This window comes from Aegilops tauschii, chromosome 7 (genome assembly GCF_002575655.3).
Source record: "Aegilops tauschii subsp. strangulata cultivar AL8/78 chromosome 7, Aet v6.0, whole genome shotgun sequence".
NCBI lineage: Eukaryota > Viridiplantae > Streptophyta > Magnoliopsida > Poales > Poaceae > Aegilops > Aegilops tauschii.
In genome coordinates this window covers 428,397,425-428,422,752 of record NC_053041.3, presented here as the reverse complement: position 1 = coordinate 428,422,752, position 25,328 = coordinate 428,397,425, and the positions used below count along the sequence as shown (strand labels likewise).

Below are 25,328 nucleotides of genomic sequence, written 5' to 3'. Positions count from 1 at the left end.
CAGGGAAGGCTAACGTAGTAGCTGATGCGTTGAGCCGCAAGAGCCATGTTAACACCCTCATGACCGGAGAGTTACCGAAATTATTAGCCGAGGATCTTCGCGAGCTATGTTTGGAGATAGTTCCAGGAGGCTATTTAGCAACGTTGGAGATTCAGTCTACCTTGATGGAAAAGATCAGGGAAGCTCAGAAGACAGACAAGGAGATTGCAGAAATAAAGAAAAGGATGAGTAAAGGAAAAGCCAAGGGATTTCGTGAGGATGAGCACGATACCTTATGGTTTGAGGACCGCGTTTATGTGCCCAATGATCTGGAGATCAGGAAGTTGATCTTGCAAGAGGCCCATGATTCGCCGTATTTGATTCACCCAGGAAATACCAAGATGTATTTGGATTTGAAGGATACTTTCTGGTGGACCGGAATGAAGAAGGATATTGCGGAGTATGTAGCAGTTTGTGATGTATGTCAGAGAGTGAAGGCAGAGCATCAGAAGCCAGCAGGATTGCTACAGCCATTGCCGATACCCGAATGGAAATGGGATAAACTAGGCATGGATTTTATCACGGGATTGCCCAGGACTCGTTCCGGCTATGACTCAATATGGGTTGTAGTCGATCGTTTGACGAAAGTAGCTCATTTCATCCCAGTAAAGACCACTTACACCAGTGCTAAGTTGGCCAAGATATACATGACCAGGATCGTATGTCTGCATGGAGTTCCGAGGACCATTGTATCAGATAGAGGAACCCAGTTTACTTCAAAGTTTTGGAATCAGTTACATGAAACCTTGGGTACCAGGCTAGAGTTCAGTGCAGCCTTTCACCCACAGACAGACGGACAGGCCGAGAGAGTCAATCAGATTTTGGAAGATATGCTGAGAGCTTGTGCGCTAGATTATGGATCTAGTTGGGACGACAATTTGCCGTATGCAGAGTTTTCTTACAACAACAGTTATCAAACCAGTTTGAAGATGGCCCCTTTCGAAGCTTTGTACGGAAGGAGGTGCAGAACACCCTTGTTGTGGAACGAAGTTGGAGACCGCCAGTTGTTTGGACCAGACTTGATTAAGGAATCAGAACAGAAGGTGAAATTGATTCGCGATAGGCTCAAGGTAGCCCAGTCCAGGCAGAAGAGTTATGCAGATTCTAAACGCAAGGAGACAGTTTACGAAGTCGGAGACAGAGTTTACCTATGAGTATCACCACTTCGAGGAGTGAAGCGCTTTGGAGTTAAAGGAAAGTTAGCGCCACGTTTTGTAGGACCATACAAAGTTTTGGAGCGTATGGGAGAAGTTGCCTACAAGCTGGAATTGCCTGAAGGATTGTCAGGAGTTCATGATGTATTTCACGTTTCCCAGTTGAAGAAGTGCCACGCAGATATGGCTGATATACCATTGAGAGATACGGTGCCTTTGGAAGCGATTCAGTTGGATAGTGACTTGACCTATGAGGAGAAACCAGTTAAGATTCTGGAGTATGCCAGCCGAGTCACCCGCAGCAAGGTTATCAAGTTTTGCAAAGTTCAGTGGAGTCACCATACCGAGGACGAAGCCACCTCGGAGCGAGAGGAAGATCTACGGAAGAACCACTCTCACCTATTTTCTAGCCAACCCGAATCTCGAGGGCGAGATTCATCTTAAGGGGGTTGGTTTGTAACATCCCAAATTTTCAATTTGGAATGTTATACATTAGATCATCATTGCATATCATATTTTATTGCATTTTGGCAAATCCTCGAAAATCCTAAGCAACTCAAGGACCCTCGGAGAGAGTTGGGGATTTTTCGCGGTTTTCATATTTGATTTTTATCAAATAATGAAACGAGGATTTTGGTTTAATTTATTGTTCTCTCCGAAAAATATTTCATATTAAAATAAATGAGAGGAGAAAATATGACTTCTCCAAAATAATTGAAATATTGGAGGAAAAATATTAAAATCAAATATTTGATTTTACTCGGATTTTATTTGCAATTTTAATTGCATTAGAAAAATTTCACGTTTTCAAAAAAACTGCATTTTTTGGGCCAAGAAAATGTTCATCTCGTTCTAATTATTTTAATTAGACTGTGAAAATTTGTTTTGGACATTTTTGGATTTTCATTTATTTTTCTACGAATTTTTTTAGGTTCGGCGAAATTATTTTAAAAAAACTCGCAAAGCGCGCCGACTGGGCCGAAACCCAACCGACGGCCCAGCCCAGCCCCGCGCCTCGTCTCCCTCCTGGAGACCGAGACGGAGACCGCCGCCGCCCCGAGTCCCGCTCGTCGCCGCCGCCCCTTGCCCCTTCCCCAAGGCAGCACCCCCCCTTAAATACTCGCCCCCGCCGCCCCTCTCCTCACCCCGCCCCGACCCGAAGCCGCCCCGCCGCCGAGAGGACCCGCCGGAGCAGGAGCCGACGCCACCGCCTCGGGAAGCCCCGTACGCCGCAGCCCCTCCCCGCCCCCGAGGAAGCCCGAGCCCCGCCGCCCTCGCCGCCCTCTCCCGAACCCGCCGGAGCCCTGTCCCGACCCCGCCGGAGTTCCGCCGGGCAGAGGTAGCCGAAGCCGCCGCCGTGCCTTTTTTTTTAAAACCGTTCGGTTTATTTTTTTTCGAAACCCTAGATTTTTTAATAGATCGGTTTATTTTTTTTGGTTTAGTTAGTTAGTGAACGTTCACCGATCCGTTCGTTTTAACGAACGTGTTCGCCGGTTAGTCGCAGTTAACGAACGTCCGTTCATTTAACTGTTCGTCAGTTTTCTTTTTCGTCGGATTTTCCGCGATTATTCCAGATCGCGATTTCTGATCAGATTTTCGTCCTGGTTTATATTTTAGCTCGTTTATCGGAATCAGGCGATTCAAGCGCCTAGAGTTTCGTCTCGAAATTCTCTTTCCGTTTAACCTATTCAAACAAGTTTTTGGTACTGTAAAATTTGACTTAGATCCAGATTACTAAACGAAGCTTGTTTCCTTCGCCGTTTGACTTTCGTTGCTTCGTTTGATTCGATTCTTTTTGCAAACCGGAGTTCTTAAGTTGAAATTTCTGGTTAGATCTTTATTTGAGTTTTACCTGTGCATTAGATGAGTGCTTATTGTTTGCTTGTTTGTTTGCGATAGAGTACCCGGAGTGCGCCGCTTGCTACTTCGAATCTCTATGTTTCACGGATCATCGGCAAGGCAAGTAACACTTTGATCATACTTCTTTTACTACCCAATTTTATTTCATTAGACCAATCCTCAAACATTGCATGGTTAGGATCTAATTAAGCTGTGGGAATTGGGAAGTAGTTGAGGTAGTACCTATTACCTGTTTATTATCAAACCTTCGGGAGTTACTTCTACGTTTGCTTATATTGCTATGCTATGCTAGTAGACGTGGATTGGGTTTGAGTGTTACCATGACAGATGTGAGATTGTTAATTAATGGTTAACCTTAAGGTGGCAACTAAAACTCACATCTGGGTGGATTGAGGTATCTGGGTATTCCAGGATTGCCTGTTTTTTTTGGACCGCCACCCAGGTTCAAAGGGATCATGAGATTATTCATGCTAGAAACTTCCGTGTGCAGCCGCAAGCTATTACGGGCTCTAGGATAGTTGACTAAGTTGTGTGAACTCTTACAGTGGTAGACTAGCGGATGTAAGGGAAAGTAGGTGTAACGGTCTACCCATTCGTAAGGTGCAAACACTTCTAAAAGACTGTGTCTTGGTCATCCGTTTCTCAAACACCATGAAGTGCGAGAATCCCAACGGAGGAGATCGAGTCTTGTGGGGAAAAGTGCACAAACCTCTGCAGAGTGTATAAACTAATCATGGTTAGCCGTGTCCCCGGTTATGGACAACTTGAGTATCTAGTACCTGGATTATCATGTGAATCTCATCATCATGTTACTTTAATTAATTTTGTTGGGTTAATGATGATACTTAATTGGGATTGAGAATGCTGTCAACCATTCTCAATGTTTAACAACCACCATGATAGTTAAATAAAATTTATTCCTTTGCAGTAGGGAAAAATTGGCTTTTCGCAAAACTGTAACCATAGAGCTTAACACCAACCATATATGCATGTAGTATAGCATTATTATGTTAATTACTCTCTATGTGTTACATTGCCAACATATTCCATGTGCTGACCTGTTTTCGGGCTGCAACGTTTCATGTTGCAGACTTTTCAGACGACGAGTAAGGTGCCTTAGGTCGTGGTCTTATACTCAGTGATGCCGTTGGAGTTGATGGACTCACTTATCTTCCAAGTCTTCCGCTGTTATCGTATTAGATGGCCTTAAGCCATATTTGTCATACTTATTTCTCTCTTAAGATACTCGTCGTAATAAGTGTGTGATTGCTACTCTGTTATAAATCCTCCATTTGTACTGTGCGTGTCAGCATTACTGATCGAGGGATGACACTGGTGCATGGTAGATCAGACTATTTGAGGTCTGATCGCTACAGTTGTGGCCTCTCTATTTGTCACATCCGAGATTCGATCACATGGGGTTGAAGTAGACGACCAGGAGGAGGTGCTGCAGTACGGCACGATGAACGGTATGAGCGGTTTTGGTCATACTACCCACAATCTTCTGTTCTGAATAGCTTGTCGTAGCTAGTTTTCTTTGTGCTTGATCGTCTCTTCGTATGGAAGGTTTTTATGACGTCAATTAGCATAAATTTCCATCAAAAAATAGGTGTTTTCTCAATGCTAAAAATCTCCTGCTTCATTGGGATCCTAGTGAAAATAGGCGAAAAGGAAGCGTGAACACGGTAAATATGAAAAATCTTATGACTATTATGCAAAAACACAGAGTAAAAAGTATTGCAAAATGCAGTCATTAGCACTCTAGCTGGTTGTCTAGAAGGTAACAGATCTTGCCAAGCTTGACATCGAGGAGGCAGGGGACATAGTACAATCTCGCACTTGCAAGTCCACAACTTGAGTAGCTACTGTCTTGGCTTGCTAATATCCATGGCGTTCAGTGGCAGAATGGTGAACACCAACCAAAGGCACAACACTAGTGCAACAACCACATTGGAGGTGAGGCTTGTGGGTTGAGTCGCAACAACCACGAAGGAGGCGATACTTTTGGCCTGTGTCACAATAACCACGTAGGAGGTGATGCTTTCACGTTGTGTCAATGATAGCGGTGTTGTCGTCAACCTTACATGAAAATGGGGGAGCGGGAGGCGGCGTTGCCGAGGAAAAGAAGAGGTGGTCGCCTGGGTGGTTGAGAGGCAACACCAAGGTAGTGGCCAGGGGAGCAAGGTGTTTGAGGCAGAGAAAAGGGGTTAGAGCATCTCCAACAGGCGCGCTATCTTAGCCGTGCACTGAAAAAAAACTGTTTTCCTGCACGTGCGGAGCCGAAACGGGCGCTCCAGCAACCACACAAAAATCGCACGCGCGGTACAATGGGTTCAGCGTGCGGAGGAAAACGGCATCGCGCGCTGCTTATTTCGTGCGCCCGCTCCCGCGCGATGGACATTCGAGCGCCCACGACCAACTGCCGCCACCCTCACCGGTCGTCCGCCTTCGTCCCGCCCGCGCCGCCGCCGGCGAAATTCGATCGATGGAAGGCCGCGCCGACATCCCCCAACCCCTCCCTACACCCGCGACCCCTCCTCCTCCGCCGCCACAAACCCTAGCGCGGGGTTGAGCTTGGGCTTTGCCGGCGGCGGCCCTCCTCCAAGCACCGGTCTCGCGCGCGGCCTTTTCATGGCGCCACGGACAACCTCGCAGGGTCGCGTCGTGCCGCCGCCCGCCGTGAAGCCACGGGTCTCCGTCTCCGAGCGATCGAATGTGGCGGCGGCGACGGCGTCCCGGAAGAAGAACAAAGCGACCGAAGAAGAAACTTGCAGGGCGTCCGGCCGTGCCTCCGCCGACCAAAGCGTCGGAGAGCTCACAATTTGTTGCGCTGACGGCTGATGCGCACAAGGTGTTTGATGAAATTCCCACAAGGTATGATCTCACCCCCTTTTTTGTTGTTGTTTTTTACATGAATGGATACATATGGATAGCTTAGTTTTCTTCTACATGCTTTGTAGTTTGAATGATGAGACATATATGTCAACTACGGATGTTGGCTTCAACAATTCTCATTGGTCTCAAACCAATGAAGTGCATGAAGATGATCATGAGTTTGAGGTGGACTAGGACGGTGAGGGTATCGTCGATGCACCGAAAGGAAGAGCGGGCAACTACACCATGGACGAAGACATCTTACTATGCAATACATGGTTGCATGTGTCTATGGATGCCAACGTTGGAGGGGACCAAAGTAAAGATGCATATTGGAACCAGATGAAGGAGCACTTTGATTTACACAACAAGAGTGGAAGGTAGATCTCTTCGCTCCCGGTGGTCGACAATCAACAAAGATTGTCAAAGGTGGGTGGCGGCAATTAAGGTGGTTGACATGATAAACCCAAGTGGCACTAATGATAGAGATAGGGCAAGTGTCATTTCTTTATGTTCCTTCCATGTTCATGCTTCTTTTTTGGTGTTTCAAGTGCTAACTTGTTCTTTTATTTGTTGCTCACTATTGCACAAAACTTATTTTAAGAAGAGAAGAAGACCAAGAAAAGGAAGGTTAAGAAAGGGAGATCATTTGTGTTCGCCCATTGCTACAATGTGTTGAAGGATGAAGAGAAATGGAAACTCCGTGATGACCAAGAGGAGAGCAAGAAAAGCAAGGCAACTATTGATTTGGATGATGATGACGATGAGGAGGCATCATGTGATCGCGACAAGAGAAGCCCTACACCAAACTCGGTTTCCTACTCCAAGCCAAAAAGACCAAATGGAGGTAAGAAGGATGCAAAAGAAAAGAAGAACAAGAGAGGAGAAGATGATTTAAAGAATGCTATGGAAGCTATTGTGAAGGCAAGAAAGGAAGCAAATGAGGTGAGGATGATGGCGAGGAACCAAGATGCGGCGGCCGAGGAGAGGAAGTTGGCGGCCGAGGAGAGGAGGGTGGCATCCAAGGAGAGGAAGGTGGCATTGGAGGAGAGGAAATTGTCCATGGAGGAGCGATCTAGATGTTGGAATGGGAGAAGTACTTATTCTTCATGGTCACATCTACCCTCGATGATAGGCAAAAGGAGTACGTCTATGTTTCCTGATAAGAAGTCTTGGTCCGAAAAAGAGCCATGGCCATGGGAGGCATGGGGTTGCCCCGACTCCTCCTGTGTCGCCCTGCGCGACGACCGGGGGTAACCCTAGCGCCGCCGCGTCCTCGTACCTCCCCCGACCTCTCCTCCTCGCCGCCGCCGGGACGCGCCGCCGGGCAAAGCCAGGTCGGCGGCGGCGGCGGGATCTCTTCTCCCACGGCTCGCTGGATCTGACGCGGGCGGATCGCGACGGTTGTTGGCGGCGCGCTGGAGGCGGGGCACGCCGGTGCGGGCTTGGGGGCGACGGCATGGCTCACGCTCGCGCTTTCCCCTGGTGTGCGTGGAAGTCCGCTCGGGGCGCGCGGCGGCGGCCCTCGGCAATCGGTGGCGGGCGCTGGGATCTCGGCGGCGCTCCGGCGTGTGCAAGCGGCGGTGGTCCCTGTGCGCGGTCGGCGGCTCCGTCTCTGACCCGGATGGCGCGGGGATGGCGGCGGCCCGGCGTGGCTGGCGATCTGGATGCGGTGGTGCCGGCGGCTCGCTGATCTGCCGGTGCTCCAGGGTTCTGCCTGGTGGTGCTGGTGGTGACGGCGGCCCGTGCACGAGAGTTGGATCCCTTCGAACTGATCTGGGTGAAAACTTTCCTTCGGCGTCTGCTAAGGCCGGCGGTGGCGGCGCTATCTGCGTCGTTTCCTTCTTGAAGGCATCGCCGTGGAGAAGTTCAAGGCCACTCTCTGCTACCTCCGGGGGAACCCTAGATCGGATGATCGGATGACGGCGGCGCTCTGGTGTCGTTCCTCCCTTGGGGGCGTCATTCTTGGAGGTACACACGTGATCGAGGGACCAGAGGACGGATTCTTTGGTGGAGCGGTGATTTATCCTACACACTGATGGCGAAGGATCTTGACGGCGTGGCGCAGTGCAGATTCGGAGTTCGTTGTGGGAGGATGGACTCGCGCAGGAGGACGACGCTATCGGGCGTCGTGGTGGCGTCGATGGCAGAGAGACCTGGCATGATACATGCAACAGTACAACTCTGAAGATGGATTGGTGGCAGGTGGCTGCGGCGGCCTCATACCCGGCATGCGTCCTGGTTGAGGAGTGCGCCAGACTGGTAGATGCCCCATACTCGGCACGCGTCCTGGTTGGGACCTCAGGTTTTAGATGTTTAGGTTTGGCTGCGATGTCTGTTTGGTATTAGGCCCAGACTATCTGCGCCCCTTCATTAATTGGATAGGTGTAGCGACAGTTGTTGCTTAGACGGTGGCTTTAGTCTTGCTGTTGTATGGCTTTGTAAGGTCTTGTGAGAATAATTAATAAAGTGGCCGTATGCATCGTCCAGATGAAGAGGCCGGGGGTCATCCTCCTTTTCTAAAAAAACCAAGGGAGGCATGGGAGCACCTACGGTAGGCATGGGTGGCTTCAGAGCTACCATGGGAGCCATGGGAGGCATGCATTTTGGGTCTCTCATGGGAGGCATGGGAGCACCTCCGGGTGACATGGGTGGACGCATGTCTTCCGATGTGCCTTACATACATTCGCATGATGCCGTTGGAGATGTGGCGAACACCATCCGAGCTCCCGATGACGATGCGGCGCTTCAAAATGAAGAGGAGGAGGAAGAATCGAAGGAAGAAGAGGACGATGATGATGTGGCATGATTGTTGATGTGCCATTTGTTTGCGTGAACTTTTATTTGTCATGAACTTTGTTGGGTGATTTTGAACTATGCCTGCAATTGAACTATGCTATGTCTATTTTGCACATTTGTTTAATGTTTGAAACATCATCATATTGTCAAATGGACATGTAAAATCATATTTACAAGCGTCGGCTGCTCGCGCGCGTCATATTTTGCAGCGGTCACTGGAGCCAGCGCCCTACTGCGCACAAAAAAATGCAGTTTCGATGCTGTAAAAAAGTTTTAGCGCGCCACGCAGTTGCGCGGCTGATGAAGATGCTCTTAAAGAAGCAAAGATATGCACCAGAAAGAGTTGACCTAGAATGTAACATGTAAGAGCAGCTCTAGCAGACCCCGTAAAATTCCGACCCGCAAAACGCGTTTGCAGTTCGACGAATATCTCGTTTGCGGGTCGAAAACGTGCACCGAACAGAAACCGTATATGGAACAACATAATTTGAAAAAAGTTTCGCGGGAGAAATTGCAACCGTAGTAGTTCATAACATACTACATATACTACATGATCAAACACTAGTTCATACTACATACTACATTCACTACTAGTATTAGAGGGGGTGCGGATCTCACGGCGGCGAGCTCACGGCCATGAACGGCGCGGTGGAGGAACTCAATCCTCCTCGTCAGAGCTGCCGAGGTTGATGTACTTCGCCTTCTGCTCCCCGCGGATGCGCCGCCACTCATCGTCCTTCTCCTTGGCGGCAAGGTTTGCCGTGACCGCCCGCTGGAACATGAGGTCGTCGAGCTCCTCATGGTGGCGCCGGCGCTCCGCCTCCTCGCGCAAGCTGCGTTCGGCAATGGCGGCCGCGACCTCGTTGACATCGGCGATGAAGTCCTCGGGCCCGGCGACGCCGCGGCGCACGATCTCCTCGGGCTCCTGCTTGACAGCGACGACCTCGATCTCCTCCGGCTCCTCCGACCACTCCCTCTTCACGGGGAGAAGGCTCGCGCTGGAAGAGGAAGAGCTCGCGGCGAAGGAGGGCCTCGCGGCGGAGGACGAGCCCACGGCGGACGAGGGTGTACGCCCGTGCCGACGGTCGTATTCCTCCGTCTCACGGACGCGGAAGCTCGGCGGTGGCGAGAGGCCCCTGTTCGTCCACTTCCTCGCCCCGCACTTCCTCGCGCCGTCCGAGCGGACACGCCGCTCGCGCTCGGGGTCGCCGCCGCCGCCGGAGCTTCACATGCGGTCCCACATGGCGGCTGGAGGCGGAAGGGGCTCACCGGCGGCGAGAGATGTGAGGAAGGGAGTGGGGAATTGCGGAGAGACGCAGCGGCGGGGGGATAGGGTTTCGACCCGCAAATGCACCGCGAACCCGTAGATATACTGCTTGGGGGGTGGTTTGCGGGCCACGGTAAAAAAAATTACGGGTTGGGCGAGTATACGGGCTCTGTTCTGGCCAGAAAATTGGACCGAGCCCGTATACTTGCCGGAATTTTGTGGGTTTGCGACTTTTGCGGGATCCGCTAGAGTTGCTCTAATACAACGTCAAATACCACACCACTTGTCAATATGGGGTCAAATATGCATCAAATATGCGTGGAAACCGCTTGCATCCGGTTTCGGAAGATAGAGATTAAAATATGTGTGCCATATCTCTTGATTGTGTGGCAACTTGAGGGACCAAAGTGTATATATTTTCTCCTTTTCCTTTGCTCCAAACCGAGGTCCAGCCTGGCCTGCTATTTCCTTCAAAAGGAAAAAAAAACTGTCTGTGTCGTTAAATTGCTTATTTCAAATTAGCACAAATACAGAAACAAACTCCCTCCAGTTCATCATCAGTGGCCAGTGCAATTTTTTATGACTGTTTTTTATGTCTCTTGATTTTCATCATGTAACATTTGCTCATTGTAATAGGGAAAGTAATCAAGTAGCTCATGAACTGCCTAGGATAGCTAGATTTTTCCCTCCCTATGTCTGTATGGATTCAACACCGTATGCGGTGATTTCCATGCTGGTAAACGATGCAACTTTAATAACGAGCGAATAAAGAGATGATTTTTGTTAAAAAAACAAAAACCCACTCCGTCCGCGAATAAGTGTATTTTTAGTTTTGTCCTAAGTCAAAGTTTTAAAGTTTTGATTAACTTTATAGAAAAAATGACAACATTTATGGCACTAAATTAGTACCACTAGGTTCGTTTTGAAATGTACTTACATAATATACCAATTTGATGTCGTATATGATACTACTCCTTTTTATGTAATTGGTCAAAATTTTAAAACTTCAACTTAAAACGAAAGGTAGAATTACACTTATTCGCAGACTGAAGGAGTACACCTTATTTTTTCTTTAGCTTTATTAGGGTGCTGACTATCGATTTTAAGTAAGTTCTTGTCGATCTAGCCTCTATAAACATTCTTGTCGGGCTAGGTACTCATACTCCGCGCCCCCAACAGGCCCTTCCCAGGCGTTTTTGCCGCGCCGGCGCCGAAAAAAGGGCCCAGTCGCGCCCTCAGAAGCCCGTTTTTCGCCGGCTCGGGCCGAAACTGGTGCCGGCGGACCCAGGCCGAACCCGGCGCCCTGGGGGGCGCCTGGGGGCGTGGGTCCGCCCTGTCGGCGAGTCGAGCGCCTCTTTCCGCCGTTTCTTCCCGCTTTCCCCCACTTCCCTCCCATTCTCTCCATTCCTCCCGCCAATCTCCCTCCCGCTCGCCTCCCAGCCGGCCGCCATGCCACCGAAGAAGTACGTCGTCCCCGCGCCGCGGCAACCGCGACCGCCTCCGTCGCCCAACCGAAGCAGAGGAAGCCGAGGGCGCCGCCGTCCAAGCCACCGGGCATGACAAACACCGAGTGGAGGGCGGAAGTTCAGCGACGGGAGGCTGTCACCGCCGACCGGCGGAACAGGGCAATCGCCAAGAAGGCCCGTGACAACGCGGCGCGTGCGGCTGCGGCTTCGGCGGACCAAGCCGAGGCCGAGGCGACTCGCGCGGGGATGATGAATCCACCCGGCAGCCACGCCCAGTACGCGCCCTGGGGCCAGCAAGGTGTCGGCTCTCCGTCGCCGCAGCCATGGGGATGCATGCCCTTGCCGGGCTACGCCGACGGGGACGCGCACGGTGGGTTCAACCTCAACGTCACCTTCCCCCATGGACACCCGGCCCAGCGCACGCCCTCGCCCGCCTTCGCCGGCGTGCAGTACCCTCCATACAACTACTCGTCGCCCGCCTACGCGTCCTCCCCGACGCCCCTTCTCTGCCGTGGCGCGCTGCCCTTCTCGCACCTCGGCGACACCGACGAGACCGAGGCCGACATGGATGACATCATCGCGACAGGTTCGGCCGCGGCCGCCGCGTCTCCCGGGTTCGTCACCCCGGACGACACGGTGGATCTCAGCGGCGGCATGGACGGCGAGCTCGGCTATGTCTACGGCGAGGAGGAGCAGGAGGAGCAGGAGGAGGAGGACGAAGAGGAGGAGGAGGAGAAGGAGGAGGAGCCAGCGACTGTTCCGGCGAGGAGGCGGAAGAAGAAGAAGCAGGCGGCCAGGTCCGGCGAGGCGCACATCAAGTGGGCGTCCAAGGAGGAGGAATGCCTCGCCGAAGCATGGAAAGTCGTCTTCCTCGACCCGACCACCGGCACGAACCAGAGCATCGATACATACTGGGAGTGCATCAAGGCCGAGTTCGACGAGCGCAAGCTCGTCGACCCCTACTTTAAAGGCGTCTACATGCAGCGCGGGGCAAAGGCGAAGGCGAACCATTGGGGGTGTATCCAAGGGGCGTGCAACAAATGGCATGGGATCGTCGAGGAGGTCGCGGCTCGCCCGGAGAGCGGCGCCAGCGTTGAGGATCAGGTATGGCATGCCGGTCTCCCGCCTCTCTTCGCCGTGTGCGCCCGCCAACTGTTTGTTCCTCCGCGCAGTTGCTGCGCATGTTCGTCATGTATCGGCAGGGCAACAACGACGCCGAATTCAAGTACCTCCACGTTTACAAGCGCATTGACATGTGCGAGAAGTGGGCGGAAGTCCGGCGCACCCTCGACAAGGCCAAGGAGACCTACAAGCCGGACGCGCCTACTCCGGGCGCGTCAGAAGGGCGGCCGGACGGCAACAAAGGTGCCAAGAAGGGGAAACACGCCGACGCGGCCACCGCTCGAGTGCAGGAGTCCATCCAGCACTGCCCCGCCGACGCACATGCCCGGGGCGCCCTTCGTGAAGAGAAGACCGAGGCGCGGTGGTCGGCGTTGATGTCGAGCAGCGCTGTCAAGCTCGACCTACTCCGGACCAACGTCGCCGCGAAGAAGAGAAACACCGACCTGGCTTTCCTGCTGGGCGGGGCGGACATGCTCCAGAGCAACGACGAGGCGGTCAAGGCGTGGTACTTGGCGAAGCGTGGCCTCATCCTGAACCAGCTTCCCTCGACGACGCCGCCCACGCCGACGCCGCCGCCAAGCCCGAGCGATGATGTCGCCGAGACTCCCCGCAGCACAGAAGCCACGCCGACGCCGCCCAGCACAGAGACCCCGCCAAGCCCGCGCACGCCGACTCCGCCGACGCCGGAGGCCGACCTCGCCGTCTGATGCGCACGCGCGTCTTTTCTGCTTTTTGTACGCCGGACTTTTCATTCGATCGCCGAACTTGTGGCCGCTTGATCGCCGGATTTGTGGCGTCTATTTTGTAAGCGGGAATGACTACGTTTGAATTTGCCGCGGTTGGGGGGCGGCGCATGGGGGCGTGGCTGAGAGTTAGGTCGCCCCAGGAGCCAATCTAGCGCCGGTTCGCCCCTAGGCTGCTCTTTTTCGGCGCCCGGAGGGGCTGAACGGCTGGAGATGCTCTAATTTTCTAAATCCAACCGTACGTGAAAGTTGCGCCGACTAGGAAAGCAGCTTTCTAGCAGGGAGCAGCACATCGACAAGAAAGTGCCGAGGTCAAGCTATAACCACCTTGTAGCTCGGTTTCTTAGCCTGCTTTGCCCGGATTGTATATTGACGGCGCGCGATGTGCCGCGCATCTGCGCCGGTGATGATCGATATGATCGCTAGCTCGCTAGCTCGCTGTTTGCCGGTGATGATCGTTGCATGCATGTTGCGTTATCCTTTTCGGCCTTTACAGCCACGCCCTATTTTGTCCTTCCTACGCCGTCAGCAACGGCCGGTGGGCTCACAGCTAGCTCGATCCATCGGTGATCGTCCAACCTCGTCAACGTCCAGCAGAGCACCATACATGTGATATGATGAGCGTATCACACGACCATACATGCTGTCGGCACTCGGCAGGTTCATGCATGCATGCCACGTAGTCACATACCTGGCGTTTCAGCCACCTCAACCGACAAGATCCCTCCACTCGAAGTGGAATGTTAACGAGTATACATTCTCTTCGTGCATGCGGGTCCTGACTGAAGGCGGGCTTCCTACATTTTCTATGTTTCAATATCTAAATAGCTAGCTCTAACCACTAAGAATTTTCATGACCGTTCAATCAAAATTATGTAGTATTAACAAGTTATTTATGTCCACATAAGTTTTATCATTATGCATTAATATATCTGTACAAACAATGTCACCTTATCAAGTTATGCATGTTTTTGTCCCGAAGGAATCAAGTCATGTATGTCAATCACAAGTTTAATTCACGGCAAATTCTAACATTTTGTTGAAGATGGCGTTGCCTTAACTTTAATTATTATTTTTATCTTTTTATACACCATTTTATCACATACTACTTTATAAACTTTATTGTTTTCAAAATATATACTGAGAAAACTCTTACAATAATCTCCATGAATTCTAATTGTTTTAAACCTATAGATACACATTTGTTTTAATATTATTTTCGTGGCAACTCAGGGATCGTCGAGATCGCGTCCTGAAAGACGCTCGCGTGGCTCGTCCCTTCACTCCTTCATCCGGCCCTGGCCGCTGCCGGATGAGGCCAACGGCGAAGCCTGCTCCTGCGGACGGCACCTGCAGGGCGAGCTCTTTTTGGTGTGGCGTGTGGCCCTGGCCGGCACAGTATACTTTTCGGGCGACATCGAAACCCGGGGTGGTCGTTCCGTCCGGCGGATCCACCTGGCTCTGCGGCTATACGGTAGATCAGCGGCTGCTCGACGGTCATGCTTGCGCAGCGGTGCCTGATTTAGACCGGACCTCTTCACTCCTTCCCGCTCAGTGTGTTCAACCGTACGGATATGGGTCGCAAGACTTGCCATTCCTCGATGAGGATGGGGCTGAAGGTGGGGATTCAAACAGGGAGAAATTCCTAACCGGCACTAGTCGGCCGCGACGCTCGAGAGCGCCGTTTTTTCTCCATGGAGAAGTTTGTCCGATCCGCTTCCATCTCCATTTGTCACCCAGGCGAAAGCTCTAACTGCGGTGGGCGGTGACGGCGCTGTCGGCGTCGTTCCTTTCTTGAAGGCGCCACCTTGGGAGATAGTTGAGCGGTGGACGCCGTTAGGTTGGCCCTGGCGTTGATCTGGATCAGGAGGTGGTTCAATGTGGCATCTACTGTGTCGGCGGTGGCGGGTCTTGGTGGTGTGGTGCATCGGGGTCTCGACGATAGACGTGTGTTGATGGACACGCGCAGAGTGGTGGCGCTGTCTGGTGTCGTGGCGGCATCGACGGCAGTTGGGCTTGCCAAGGTCAATGCATGGATCTCTTCTGAAGTTGGGACGGTGAAAGATGACGGCGACGGATTCTGGAGCGTGTGCATGCGGTGCGGTTAGGGTCTGCTAGACCGGTTGGTGTTCTCGGTTCGCTGTAGGCCGGCTTGATGAGGCCAACGGGTAAGACGGTGTGCGCTGGTACGATCAGGACACATAATCAAGCTATTAGGTGTAGCGACATAGGTAGCCAGAAAGATGACTTTGGGTTGATCTATGTATTCATTTTTGTTAAACTCAGTTGAATAATTTAGTTAAGATGGCTGTGTGCATCATTCGGTGCAGAGGCCGGGGATCATCCTCCTTTTTGAAAAAAAACTCAAGGAGCACCATCAAATTTTTATGTGGCTAATGGCAGTGGAAAACGCATGCCAAAGGTTCACTTTTTCAGTCAACATGCTTCTTAATCTTCAATTACCACGAGCGTTCAATCCAGAAGCGAATTTTGACTGGGCTATACCGGCATTAGCCCTCCTTTTTAGACCATATAGGAAACACCAAGGAAATGCCTAGTGGATAATACTCTGCACCTTTTAGCCGTCGGGGTTGGACTAGCTAGAGTCAGAAAAGTGTACGCCTAATGTAAGCCAGGATTATCTTGTAATTGATATTTAAGATCTTTATCGATCGCTGCGCTAATGTGTGGCCACTACTAATCCTTCGTGCATGCATCGGAATATTTTTGTCAACTCTGCCACGGACAACTCGTGGAAAAGGAGTGAAGGCTTGCACTTTACCCTTGCTACGTACTAGCGGTATTGGGTTGTCTTTGGAATTGCATTTGGGTGGGGAAATTGATTTTGTCTTGGGATGTTGTAATTTATACGACTTGCTTATCGGTTTGGTCGGTTTTCCAGGGTTGTCGTGCGTGTAAACTTTGCTTTTTCTTGAGTTGGTGGTGTTATCCAGATCATATGACTACGAGGACAAGTGCGTGCGTGTAATCTAATGGTTGGCTTGACATTGTTATGTATTCCCTCTGTTTCAAAAGATGTTTTTGATCAAGATTTCTGGTTTAAATCTAGACAAAAAAAGTCTTATATTTTGAGACAGAGAAAGTATATTGGAGTGTATGCACTCTAGCAAATTACTAGCTTATCTCCATTTCCTCTGAGAAAAAACGCTTTTCTTAATTCAAATGAGTTTGAACTAGGACTACTTTTTTTTAAAGGTACTAGGACTAGGTTTTGAAGGGTCCAAAATTATGAGAATTTTGGCCGAGCCTTGATAAATGGGAAAAGAATCTCGAGGAATGTTTGGAGGCCAAACTTGAAGTAGAAAAGGCATGGGATTTACATAGGTGATTCCAAATTAATGGAATATTGTTTCAGCTCCCTAGTAATATTGGGAGGATATGATGAAGTGTTATAAAGAGAACCACCATGTGAATTCCCTCAATTTAAATAGATGAAAGATCTATGCAGTTTATTTATTAGAGTTTTCATTTGGGTTGCAAAATTTAATGGCATGATGACATGATGCAATGCAAAACAAATAGAGCAATCAAATAAATAATAATAATAATAATAATAATAATAATAATAATAATAATAATAATAATAATAATAATCCTGAAAAGAATCCATCTCGGGTTGTTAGAATATGTTGGAGTCATGGAGTGTCTGCACACTAGCTTATCTCCATTTCCTCCGTTAAAAACACTCTTCTTGACTCAGAATATAGCGAAAGAGGATATATATCGTAATGAGTTTACGCCGGCATGTGCGCTCAAATATATTCTCCGCCTCTCTCCATCGGTTCAAACTTTTAGAACAACTTGCTAGAACAATAGACCTTAATTCCTACAGTGTTTTCGCACTAGTCCTTGTACATATTACCGTCTAAATTATTGGACCTAGCCCATTTATTGATTTACAAGAATTCTTAGGATAAATTCTAAAGATCCACATGGTTCATTCATGCATGACAAGGAGAGTGTGGAAAGTTTGTTCCACTCCATTAGTGGAATTGTTGATCAATATATAAGATTGGGTGTATCACACATCAGTAAGAGCTTGAGAGGATAACACACACACGCTTCTCCTCCTCCGCCCACCTCGCCCCGCCTCCCATGCGCATCGTGTTTCTCTCCCTAGTGGATCAGTTTCCAGTCGTCTATAAGAGGTGCTCTTGTCCCATAGATGAAGTGTCACTTGGAATCAATATGTATCTGCCTCCTGGTTCTAGAGCTTTGTCGCTTAATGCTTCCCGGTGTGCACCGCTAATTAAGTGGGACAACAAGCCTACAGAACCCCATCTCTTGTGATCGCGCACGGGAGAGGAGCGATCGGGTTTTGGAGAGCGCTCTCGCGTCAGTGCTGGCTTTCTCTCCAACATGGTTGCGCATGACTTCTTCCTCAACATCGATGACCTCTCGGACACATGGATCCCCATGCTACTACGAACATATCTTCTTTCGTTGCACCATATGTGCTTTTATCTCTTTTGTTAGGGATTATATCTGCGTTAATGCTACTTGCAATCGACATGGACATGTTACTTTCATCTTACATATCCGATCACATCTTTACTTTGATTAGTATTTCCTCTAGTCAAATAATTATGTCTATTATATTCGTCTTCTTTTGTCTACTGTTATGTTGGGTTAACTTATTGGTAAACTACTCGTATTTTTAACAAGCAAAAACCCGGCAGTAGGCAATTTTCTCTAATTAATTTTGGTTTGACCCTCAAACCTCATGTGTTCGAGAGTAATTACAGGAGATGGCGTGCGAGGGAAGTTCTTTGAGAAACCAACATGAAGTGTTTTCTTGCCCACTGCCTCTAGGCAAGCTAGAGGGACTGCTTACTCCTATACTACAGCAACCTTTCCAGGCTACTAACACACTCTTCAGCCATGTTGTTCTCATTGTTCTTGGTGACAAGATTATGGATCCCTTCATGTCCATTATGATTGAAAGGATATGTGGTACGCGCTCGGGGCCAAGTTTGGGTCTCAAACACAGGAAGTGGTTGTAGTATTTCATCGAACAATACCATGAGTATAAGATAAATGATGACCGCTCCGTAGTCGAGCCGGCTCATTAGATACAACCACCATCAAAGGAGCTCAAGTATTTATATTGTGGGTTACATGACAAGTTTATTGCTGGAGGCATCATTTCCAAGCATCCTCCTTCATTGGGGAATTCTACTCTAAAACACAAGAGACATGAGTTTTCTGTTGTCAATCTCATTGGGACTCTTGACTGGATGAAAAGGCGAGGGAGAAATACCCATATTCAAACATAATCAATTTAAACTTGAATATAGTTTAACTTGAAATGTATAAGTGCAAATTAAATGATTCTTTTTGCAGAATAATTCTAGTGAAATGTATTTTCAACTAAACCCACTATATATCAAATGTAAATAATTTTTTTTATTTTTTGAGATAGTTAATAGTAGCCAAATTTAAATGTAGTTGGAATAATTTATAAATAAAAAATAAATATTTTACGCTTTGTTTCATATTTCTGAAACAATAATAATTTTTTAAAGAAATAAAATATTAAGAAATTAAATCCAAATTTCAATTCAGATTCAAACCCTAATAAGACACATAACCTAATGTCTTAATCCAAATTAACTCAAACAAAATCAAACAACTTATGAGCCAAACATTTACCGTTGTGGAACCATTTGGAACTTGAATTGAACTTTCAAATATAATTGAATATTAAATTTAAGTCTAACCTGAATCCAAACCAATTTAAGTTTCATTTTCATTTTAAATGAAACTTAAATCAAAGCATAATTGAATTCAAATAAAATTTCCAAATGTTGAGTCAACCCAAATCATTCGGATTCAAATCAAATTCAACGTAAACCCACTAGAGCAACCTATTTCAAATTCAAATATGAACTCAAACTCAATCAAACCAAATTGGATTAAAAACAAGTGAGTCAAAAATTACAAACCTTGAAATTTAATTTCAAAAATCAAATCAACCAAGTCAAATCATTTTGAAATTCACTTCAACCAAATGCACTTGGGCGTGTGTGTTTGCTTCTTATTTGCCGTTCAGGCAAGTACCTTTTGTTGGAAATCGTTGCATGGAAAACAAAAAAATTTCTACGCACACGCAATGATCTATCCATGGAAATGCATAGCAATGAGAGGGAGAGTGTGTCTATGTACCCTCGTAGACCGTAAGCGGAAGCGTTTCACAACGCAGTTGATGTAGTCAAACTTCTTCGCGCTTCAACCGATCAAGTACCAAACGCACGTCACCTTCGCGTTCTGCACAAGTTCAGCTCGGTGACGTCCCTCGCCTTCTTGATCCAGCAAGACGTCGAGGTAGTAGATGAGTTCCTTCAGCACGACGGCGTGGTGATGGTGATGGTGAAGTGATCTCCGCAGGGCTTCGCCTAAGCACTACGAAAATATGACCGGTGGTGTAAACGGTGGAGGGGGGCGCCGCACACGGCTAGGCAATTTTTTGGGGTGTGCTAGGCGGCCCCTCCTCATATATATAGGTGGGAGGGAGAGGGGAGAGGCCAAGGGGTGCCCTAAATAGGTCCGAATCCTACTTGGGCTCCTGCCCTTGGCCGTGCCCCCCTGCCATGTTTGTTGGAGGGGTAAGGAAAGAGGGTGTGGGGGGGGGGGGAGAGGGAAGGAAGTGGGAATCCTAATCCACACTTTCCTTTCCCTTCTCCCCTTTCCTTATCCTCCTTAAGCCGACCCATATGGGGGTGCACCAGCCCCTTGTGGGTGGTGCATTTCCCCTCTTGGCCCATAAGGCCCATATCTTTTGCCGGGGGTGCCCGGAATCCCTTCCGGTGACTCGATAAGTACCCGGTACCCCCCGAAACACTTTGTGTCCGAATATCATCATCCTATATATCAATCTTTACCACCCGACCATTTCGAGACTCGTTGTCATGTCCGTGATCTCTGGGACTCCGAACAACATTCGGTCACCAAATCACATAACTCATATAATATTATATCGTCATCGAACATTAAGCGTGCGGACCCTACGCGTTCGAGAACTATGTAGACATGACTGAGACACCTCTCCGGTCAATAACCAACAACGGAACCTGGATGCCCATATTGGCTCCTACATACTCTACGAAGATCTTTATCGGCCGAACCGTTATGACAACGTACGCAATTCCCTTTGTCCATCGGTATGTTACTTGCCCGAGATTCGATCGTCGGCATCTTCATACGTAGTCAATCTCGTTACCGTCAAGTCTCTTTACTCGTTCCATAATACATCACCTCATGACCAACTCCTTAGTTGTTTGCTTGCAAGCTTATGATGTGTATTACCGAGAGGGCCCAGAGATACCTCTCCGATACTCGGAGTGACAAATCCTAATCTTGATCTATGCCAACTCAACAAACACCTTCGGAGATACCTGCAGAGCATCTTTACGATCACCCATTTACGTTGTGATGTTTGATAGCACACAAGGCATTCCTTCGGTATCCGGGGGTTGCATAATCTCATAGTCAAAGGAATATGTATTTGACATGAAGAAAGCAATAGCAATGAAACTGAACGATCAATATGCTAAGCTAACAGATAGGTCTTGTCCATCACATAATTCTCCTAATGATGTGATCCCATTATCAAATGACAACACATGTCTATGGTTAGGAAACCTTAACCATCTTTGATCAACGTGCTAGTCTAGTAGAGGCTTCCTAGGGACACGGTATTTGTTTATGTATTCACACATGAATTTAAGTTTCCGATCAATACAATGCTAGCATGAATTATAAACCTCTATCATGATTTAGGAAATATAATAATAACCATTTTATTATTGCCTCTAGGGTATATTACCATCAATCTCCCACTTGCACTAGAGTCAATAATCTAGTTCACATCGCCATGTGATTAACACCCATAGTTCACATCGCTATGTGATCAATACCCAAAGAGTTTACTAGAGTCAATAATCCAGTTCACGTCGCCATGTGATTAACACCCAAAGAGTACTAAGGTGTGATCATGTTTTGCTAGTGAGAGAAGTTTAGTCAACGGGTCTGTCATATTTAGATCCGTTTGTAGTTTGCAAATTTCTATGTATACAATGCTCAACATGGAGTTACTTTCGCTAATTGCTCCTACTTTCAATATGTATCTAGATTGAGACTCATAGTCACCTGAATCAGTGTCAAAGCTTGCATCGACGTAACCCTTTATGACGAACTCCTTATCACCTCCATAACCGAGAAATATTTCCTTAGTCCTCTAAGGATAATTTTGATCGTTGTCCACTGATCTACTCCTGGATCACTATTGTACCCCCTTGCCAAACTCATGGCAAGTTACACAATAGGTCTGGTACACAACATGGCATACTTTATAGAACCTATGGCTGAGGCATAGGGAATGACTTTCATTCTCTCTCTATCTTATGCCGTGGTCGGGCTTTGAGTCTTACTCAACTTCACACCTTACAATACATGCAAGAACTCCTTCTTTGACTGATCCATTTTGAACTCCTTCAAAATCTTGTCAAGGTATGTACTCATTGAAAAATCTTATCAAGCGTCTTGATCTATCTTTATAGATCTTGATGCCTAATATGTAAGCAGCTTCACCGAGGTCTTTCATTAAAAAATTTCAAGTATCCTTTTATGCTATACATAAATTCTATATCATTTCCAATCAGCAAAATGTCATCCACATATAATATAGAAATGCCACAGAGCTCCCAGTCACTTTCTTTTAAAAACAGGCTTCACCATAAGTCTGTATAAAACCATATCTTTGATCACCTCATCAAAGCGTATATTTCCAACTCCGAGATGCTTGCACCAGTCCATAGATGGATCGCTGGAGCTTGCACACTTTGTTAGCACCTTTAGGATCGACAAAACCTTCTGGTTGCATCATATACAACTCTTCTTTAAGAAATCCATTAAGGAATGCAATTTTGACATCCATTTGCCAGATTTCATAATTATAAAATGCGGCAATTGCTAACATGATTTGGACTGACTTAAGCATCACTATGAGTGAGAAGGTCTCATTGTAGTCAACTTCTTGAACTTGTCGAAAACCTTTCACAACAAGTCGAGCTTTGTAGATGGTGACATTACCATCAACGTCTGTCTTCTTCTTGAAGATCTATTTATTCTCAATGGCTTGCCGATCTTCGAGCAAGTCCACCGAAGTCCACACTTTGGTCTCATACATGGATCCTATCTCAGATTTCATGGCCTCAAGCCATTTATCGGAATCTAGGCTCATCATAGCTTCTTCATAGTTCGTAGGTTTGCCTTGGTCTAGTAACATGACTTCAAGAATAGGATTACCGTACCACTCTAGCGCGGATCGTGCTCTGGTTGACCTACGAGGTTTGGTAGTAACTTGATCTGAAGTTGCAGGATGATCATCATTAGCTTCCTCTCTAGTTGGTGTAGGTATCACGGGAACGGTTTTCTGTGATGAGTTACTTTCCAATTTGAGAGAAGGTACAATTACCTCATCAAGTTCTAATTTCCTCCCACTCACTTCTTTCGAGAGAAACTCCTTCTCTATAAAGGTTCCATTCTTGGCAACAAAGATCTTGCCTTTTGATCTGTGGTACAAGGTGTACCCAATTGTTTCCTTAGGGTATCCTATGAAGACGCACTTCTCCGCTTTGGGTTGGAGCTTATCACGCTGAAGCCTTTTGACATAAGCGTCGCATCCCCAAACTTTTAAGAAATGACAGCTTAGGTTTCTTACCAATCCATAGTTCATACGGTGTCGTCTCGACGAATTTAGATAGTGCCCTATTTAACGTGAATGCGGCTGTCTCTAATGCATAACCCCAAAACGTAGTGGTAAATCAGTAAGAGACATCATAGAACACACCATATCCTATAAAGTACGGTTACGACGTTCGGACACACCATTACGCTGTGGTGTTCCAGGTGGCATGAGTTGTGAAACAATTCCACATTGTTTTAAATGAAGATCGTAGAAAATTTATTTTCTTGTTACGATGATTCTCCACTTCACTCTCAAATTATTTGAACTTTTCAAATGTTTCAGACTTGTGTTTCATCAAGTAGATATACCCATACCTACTCAAATCATCTATGAAGGTTAGAAAATAACGATACCTGCCGTGTGCCTCAACACTCATCGGACCGCATACATCGGTATGTATTATTTTCAATAAGTCATTAGCTCACTCCATTGTTCCGGAGAATGGAGTTTTAGTCATCTTGCCCATGAGGCATGGTTCGCAAGCATCAAATGATTCATAATCAAGTGATTTCAAAAGTCCATCTGCATGGAGTTTCTTCATGCGCTTTACATCAATATGACCAAAACGGCAGTGCCACAAGTATGTTGCACTATCATTATCAACTTTGCATCTTTTGGCATCAATATTATGAATATGTGTATCACTATGATCAAGATTCAATAAACCATTTACATCGGGTGTATGACCATAGAAGGTTTTATTCATGTAAACAGAACAACAATTATTCTCTGATTTAAATGAATAATTGTATTGCAATAAACATGATCTAATCATATTCATGCTCAACACAAACACCAAATGGCATTTATTTGGGTTCAACACTAATCCCGAAGGTAGAGGGAGTGTGCGATGGTGATCGTATCAACCTTGGAATTACCTCCAACACACATCGTCACCTCGTCCTTAACTAGTCTCTGTTCATTCTGCAACTCTCGTTTCGAGTTACTAATCTTAGCAACTGAACCGATATCAAATACTCAGGGGTTGCTACGAACACTAGTAAAGTACACATCAATAATATGTATATCAAATATAACTTTGTTCACTTTGCCATCCTTCTTATCCGCCAAGTATTTGGAGGCAATTCCGCTTCCATTGACCTTTCCCTTTGTAGTAGAATCACTCAGTTTTAGTCTTGGGTCCAGCTTTGGGCTTCTTCACGTGGTGGCAACTTGCTTGCCATTCTTCTTGAAGTTCCCTTTCTTTCCCTCGTCCTTTTTCTTGAAACTAGTGGTCTTGTTAACCATCAACACTTGATGCTCTTTCTTGATTTCTGAAGTAAATATGCCCTAGAGGCAATAATAAAGTTGTTATTTATATTTCCTTATATCATGATAAATGTTTATTATTCATGCTAGAATTGTATTAACCGGAAACTTAGTACATGTGTGAATACATAGACAAACAGAGTGTCACTAGTATGCCTCTACTTGACTAGCTCGTTGAATCAAAGATGGTTAAGTTTCCTAGCCATAGACATGAGTTGTCATTTGATTAACGGGATCACACCATTATAGAATGATGTGATTGACTTGGCCCATTCCGTTAGCTTAGCACTTGATCGTTTAGTATGTTACTATTGCTTTCTTCATGACTTATACATGTTCCTATGACTATGAGATTATGCAACTCCCGAATACTGGAGGAACACCTTGTGTGCTATCAAACGTCACAACATAACTGGGTGATTATAAAGATGCTCTACAGGTGTCTCCGAAGGAGTTTGTTGGGTTGGCATAGATCGAGATTAGGATTTGTCACTCCAAGTATCGGAGAGGTATCTCTGGGCCCTCTCGGTAATGCACATCACTATAAGCCTTCCAAGCAATGCAACTAATGAGTTAGTTGCGGGATGATGTATTACGGAACGAGTAAAGAGACTTGCCGGCAACGAGATTGAACTAGGTATTGAGATACCGACGATCGAATCTCGGGCAAGTAACATACCGATGACAAAGGGAACAACATATGTTGTTATGCGGTTTGGCCGATAAAGATCTTCGTAGAATATGTAGGAGCCAATATGAGCATCCAGGTTCTGCTATTGGTTATTGACCGGAGACGTGTCTCGGTCATGTCTACATAGTTCTCGAACCCGTAGGGTCCGCACGCTTAACGTTCGGTGAGATCGGTATTATGAGTTTATGTGTTTTCATGTACCAAGGTAGTTCGGAGTCCCGGATGAGATCGGGGATATGGCGAAGAGTCTCGAAATGGTTGAGACGTAAAGATCG

At 47.3% G+C, this 25,328-nt stretch overlaps 1 protein-coding gene across 1 annotated transcript; it reads left to right on the top strand.

The window, feature by feature from the left end:
* Positions 1 to 11,163: 11,163 nt before the first annotated feature.
* Positions 11,164 to 13,546, top strand: LOC109779233 (uncharacterized). The gene is made up of 2 exons (XM_073505987.1): positions 11,164 to 12,563; positions 12,632 to 13,546. Exons 1-2 carry the CDS (start codon positions 11,550 to 11,552, stop codon positions 13,286 to 13,288), a joined length of 1,671 nt encoding a protein of 556 aa, XP_073362088.1. The 5' UTR covers positions 11,164 to 11,549; the 3' UTR covers positions 13,289 to 13,546.
* Positions 13,547 to 25,328: the final 11,782 nt, after the last annotated feature.

What these genes read in the sequence shown, in the direction of transcription:
- LOC109779233 (XM_073505987.1), top strand. Translation starts at nt 11,550, where the DNA reads ATGACAAACACCGAGTGGAGGGCGGAAGTTCAGCGACGGGAGGCTGTC. An exon ending in GCGCCAGCGTTGAGGATCAG is followed by an intron (nt 12,564 to 12,631) that starts GTATGGCATGCC and finishes TCCTCCGCGCAG; the next exon opens with TTGCTGCGCATGTTCGTCAT.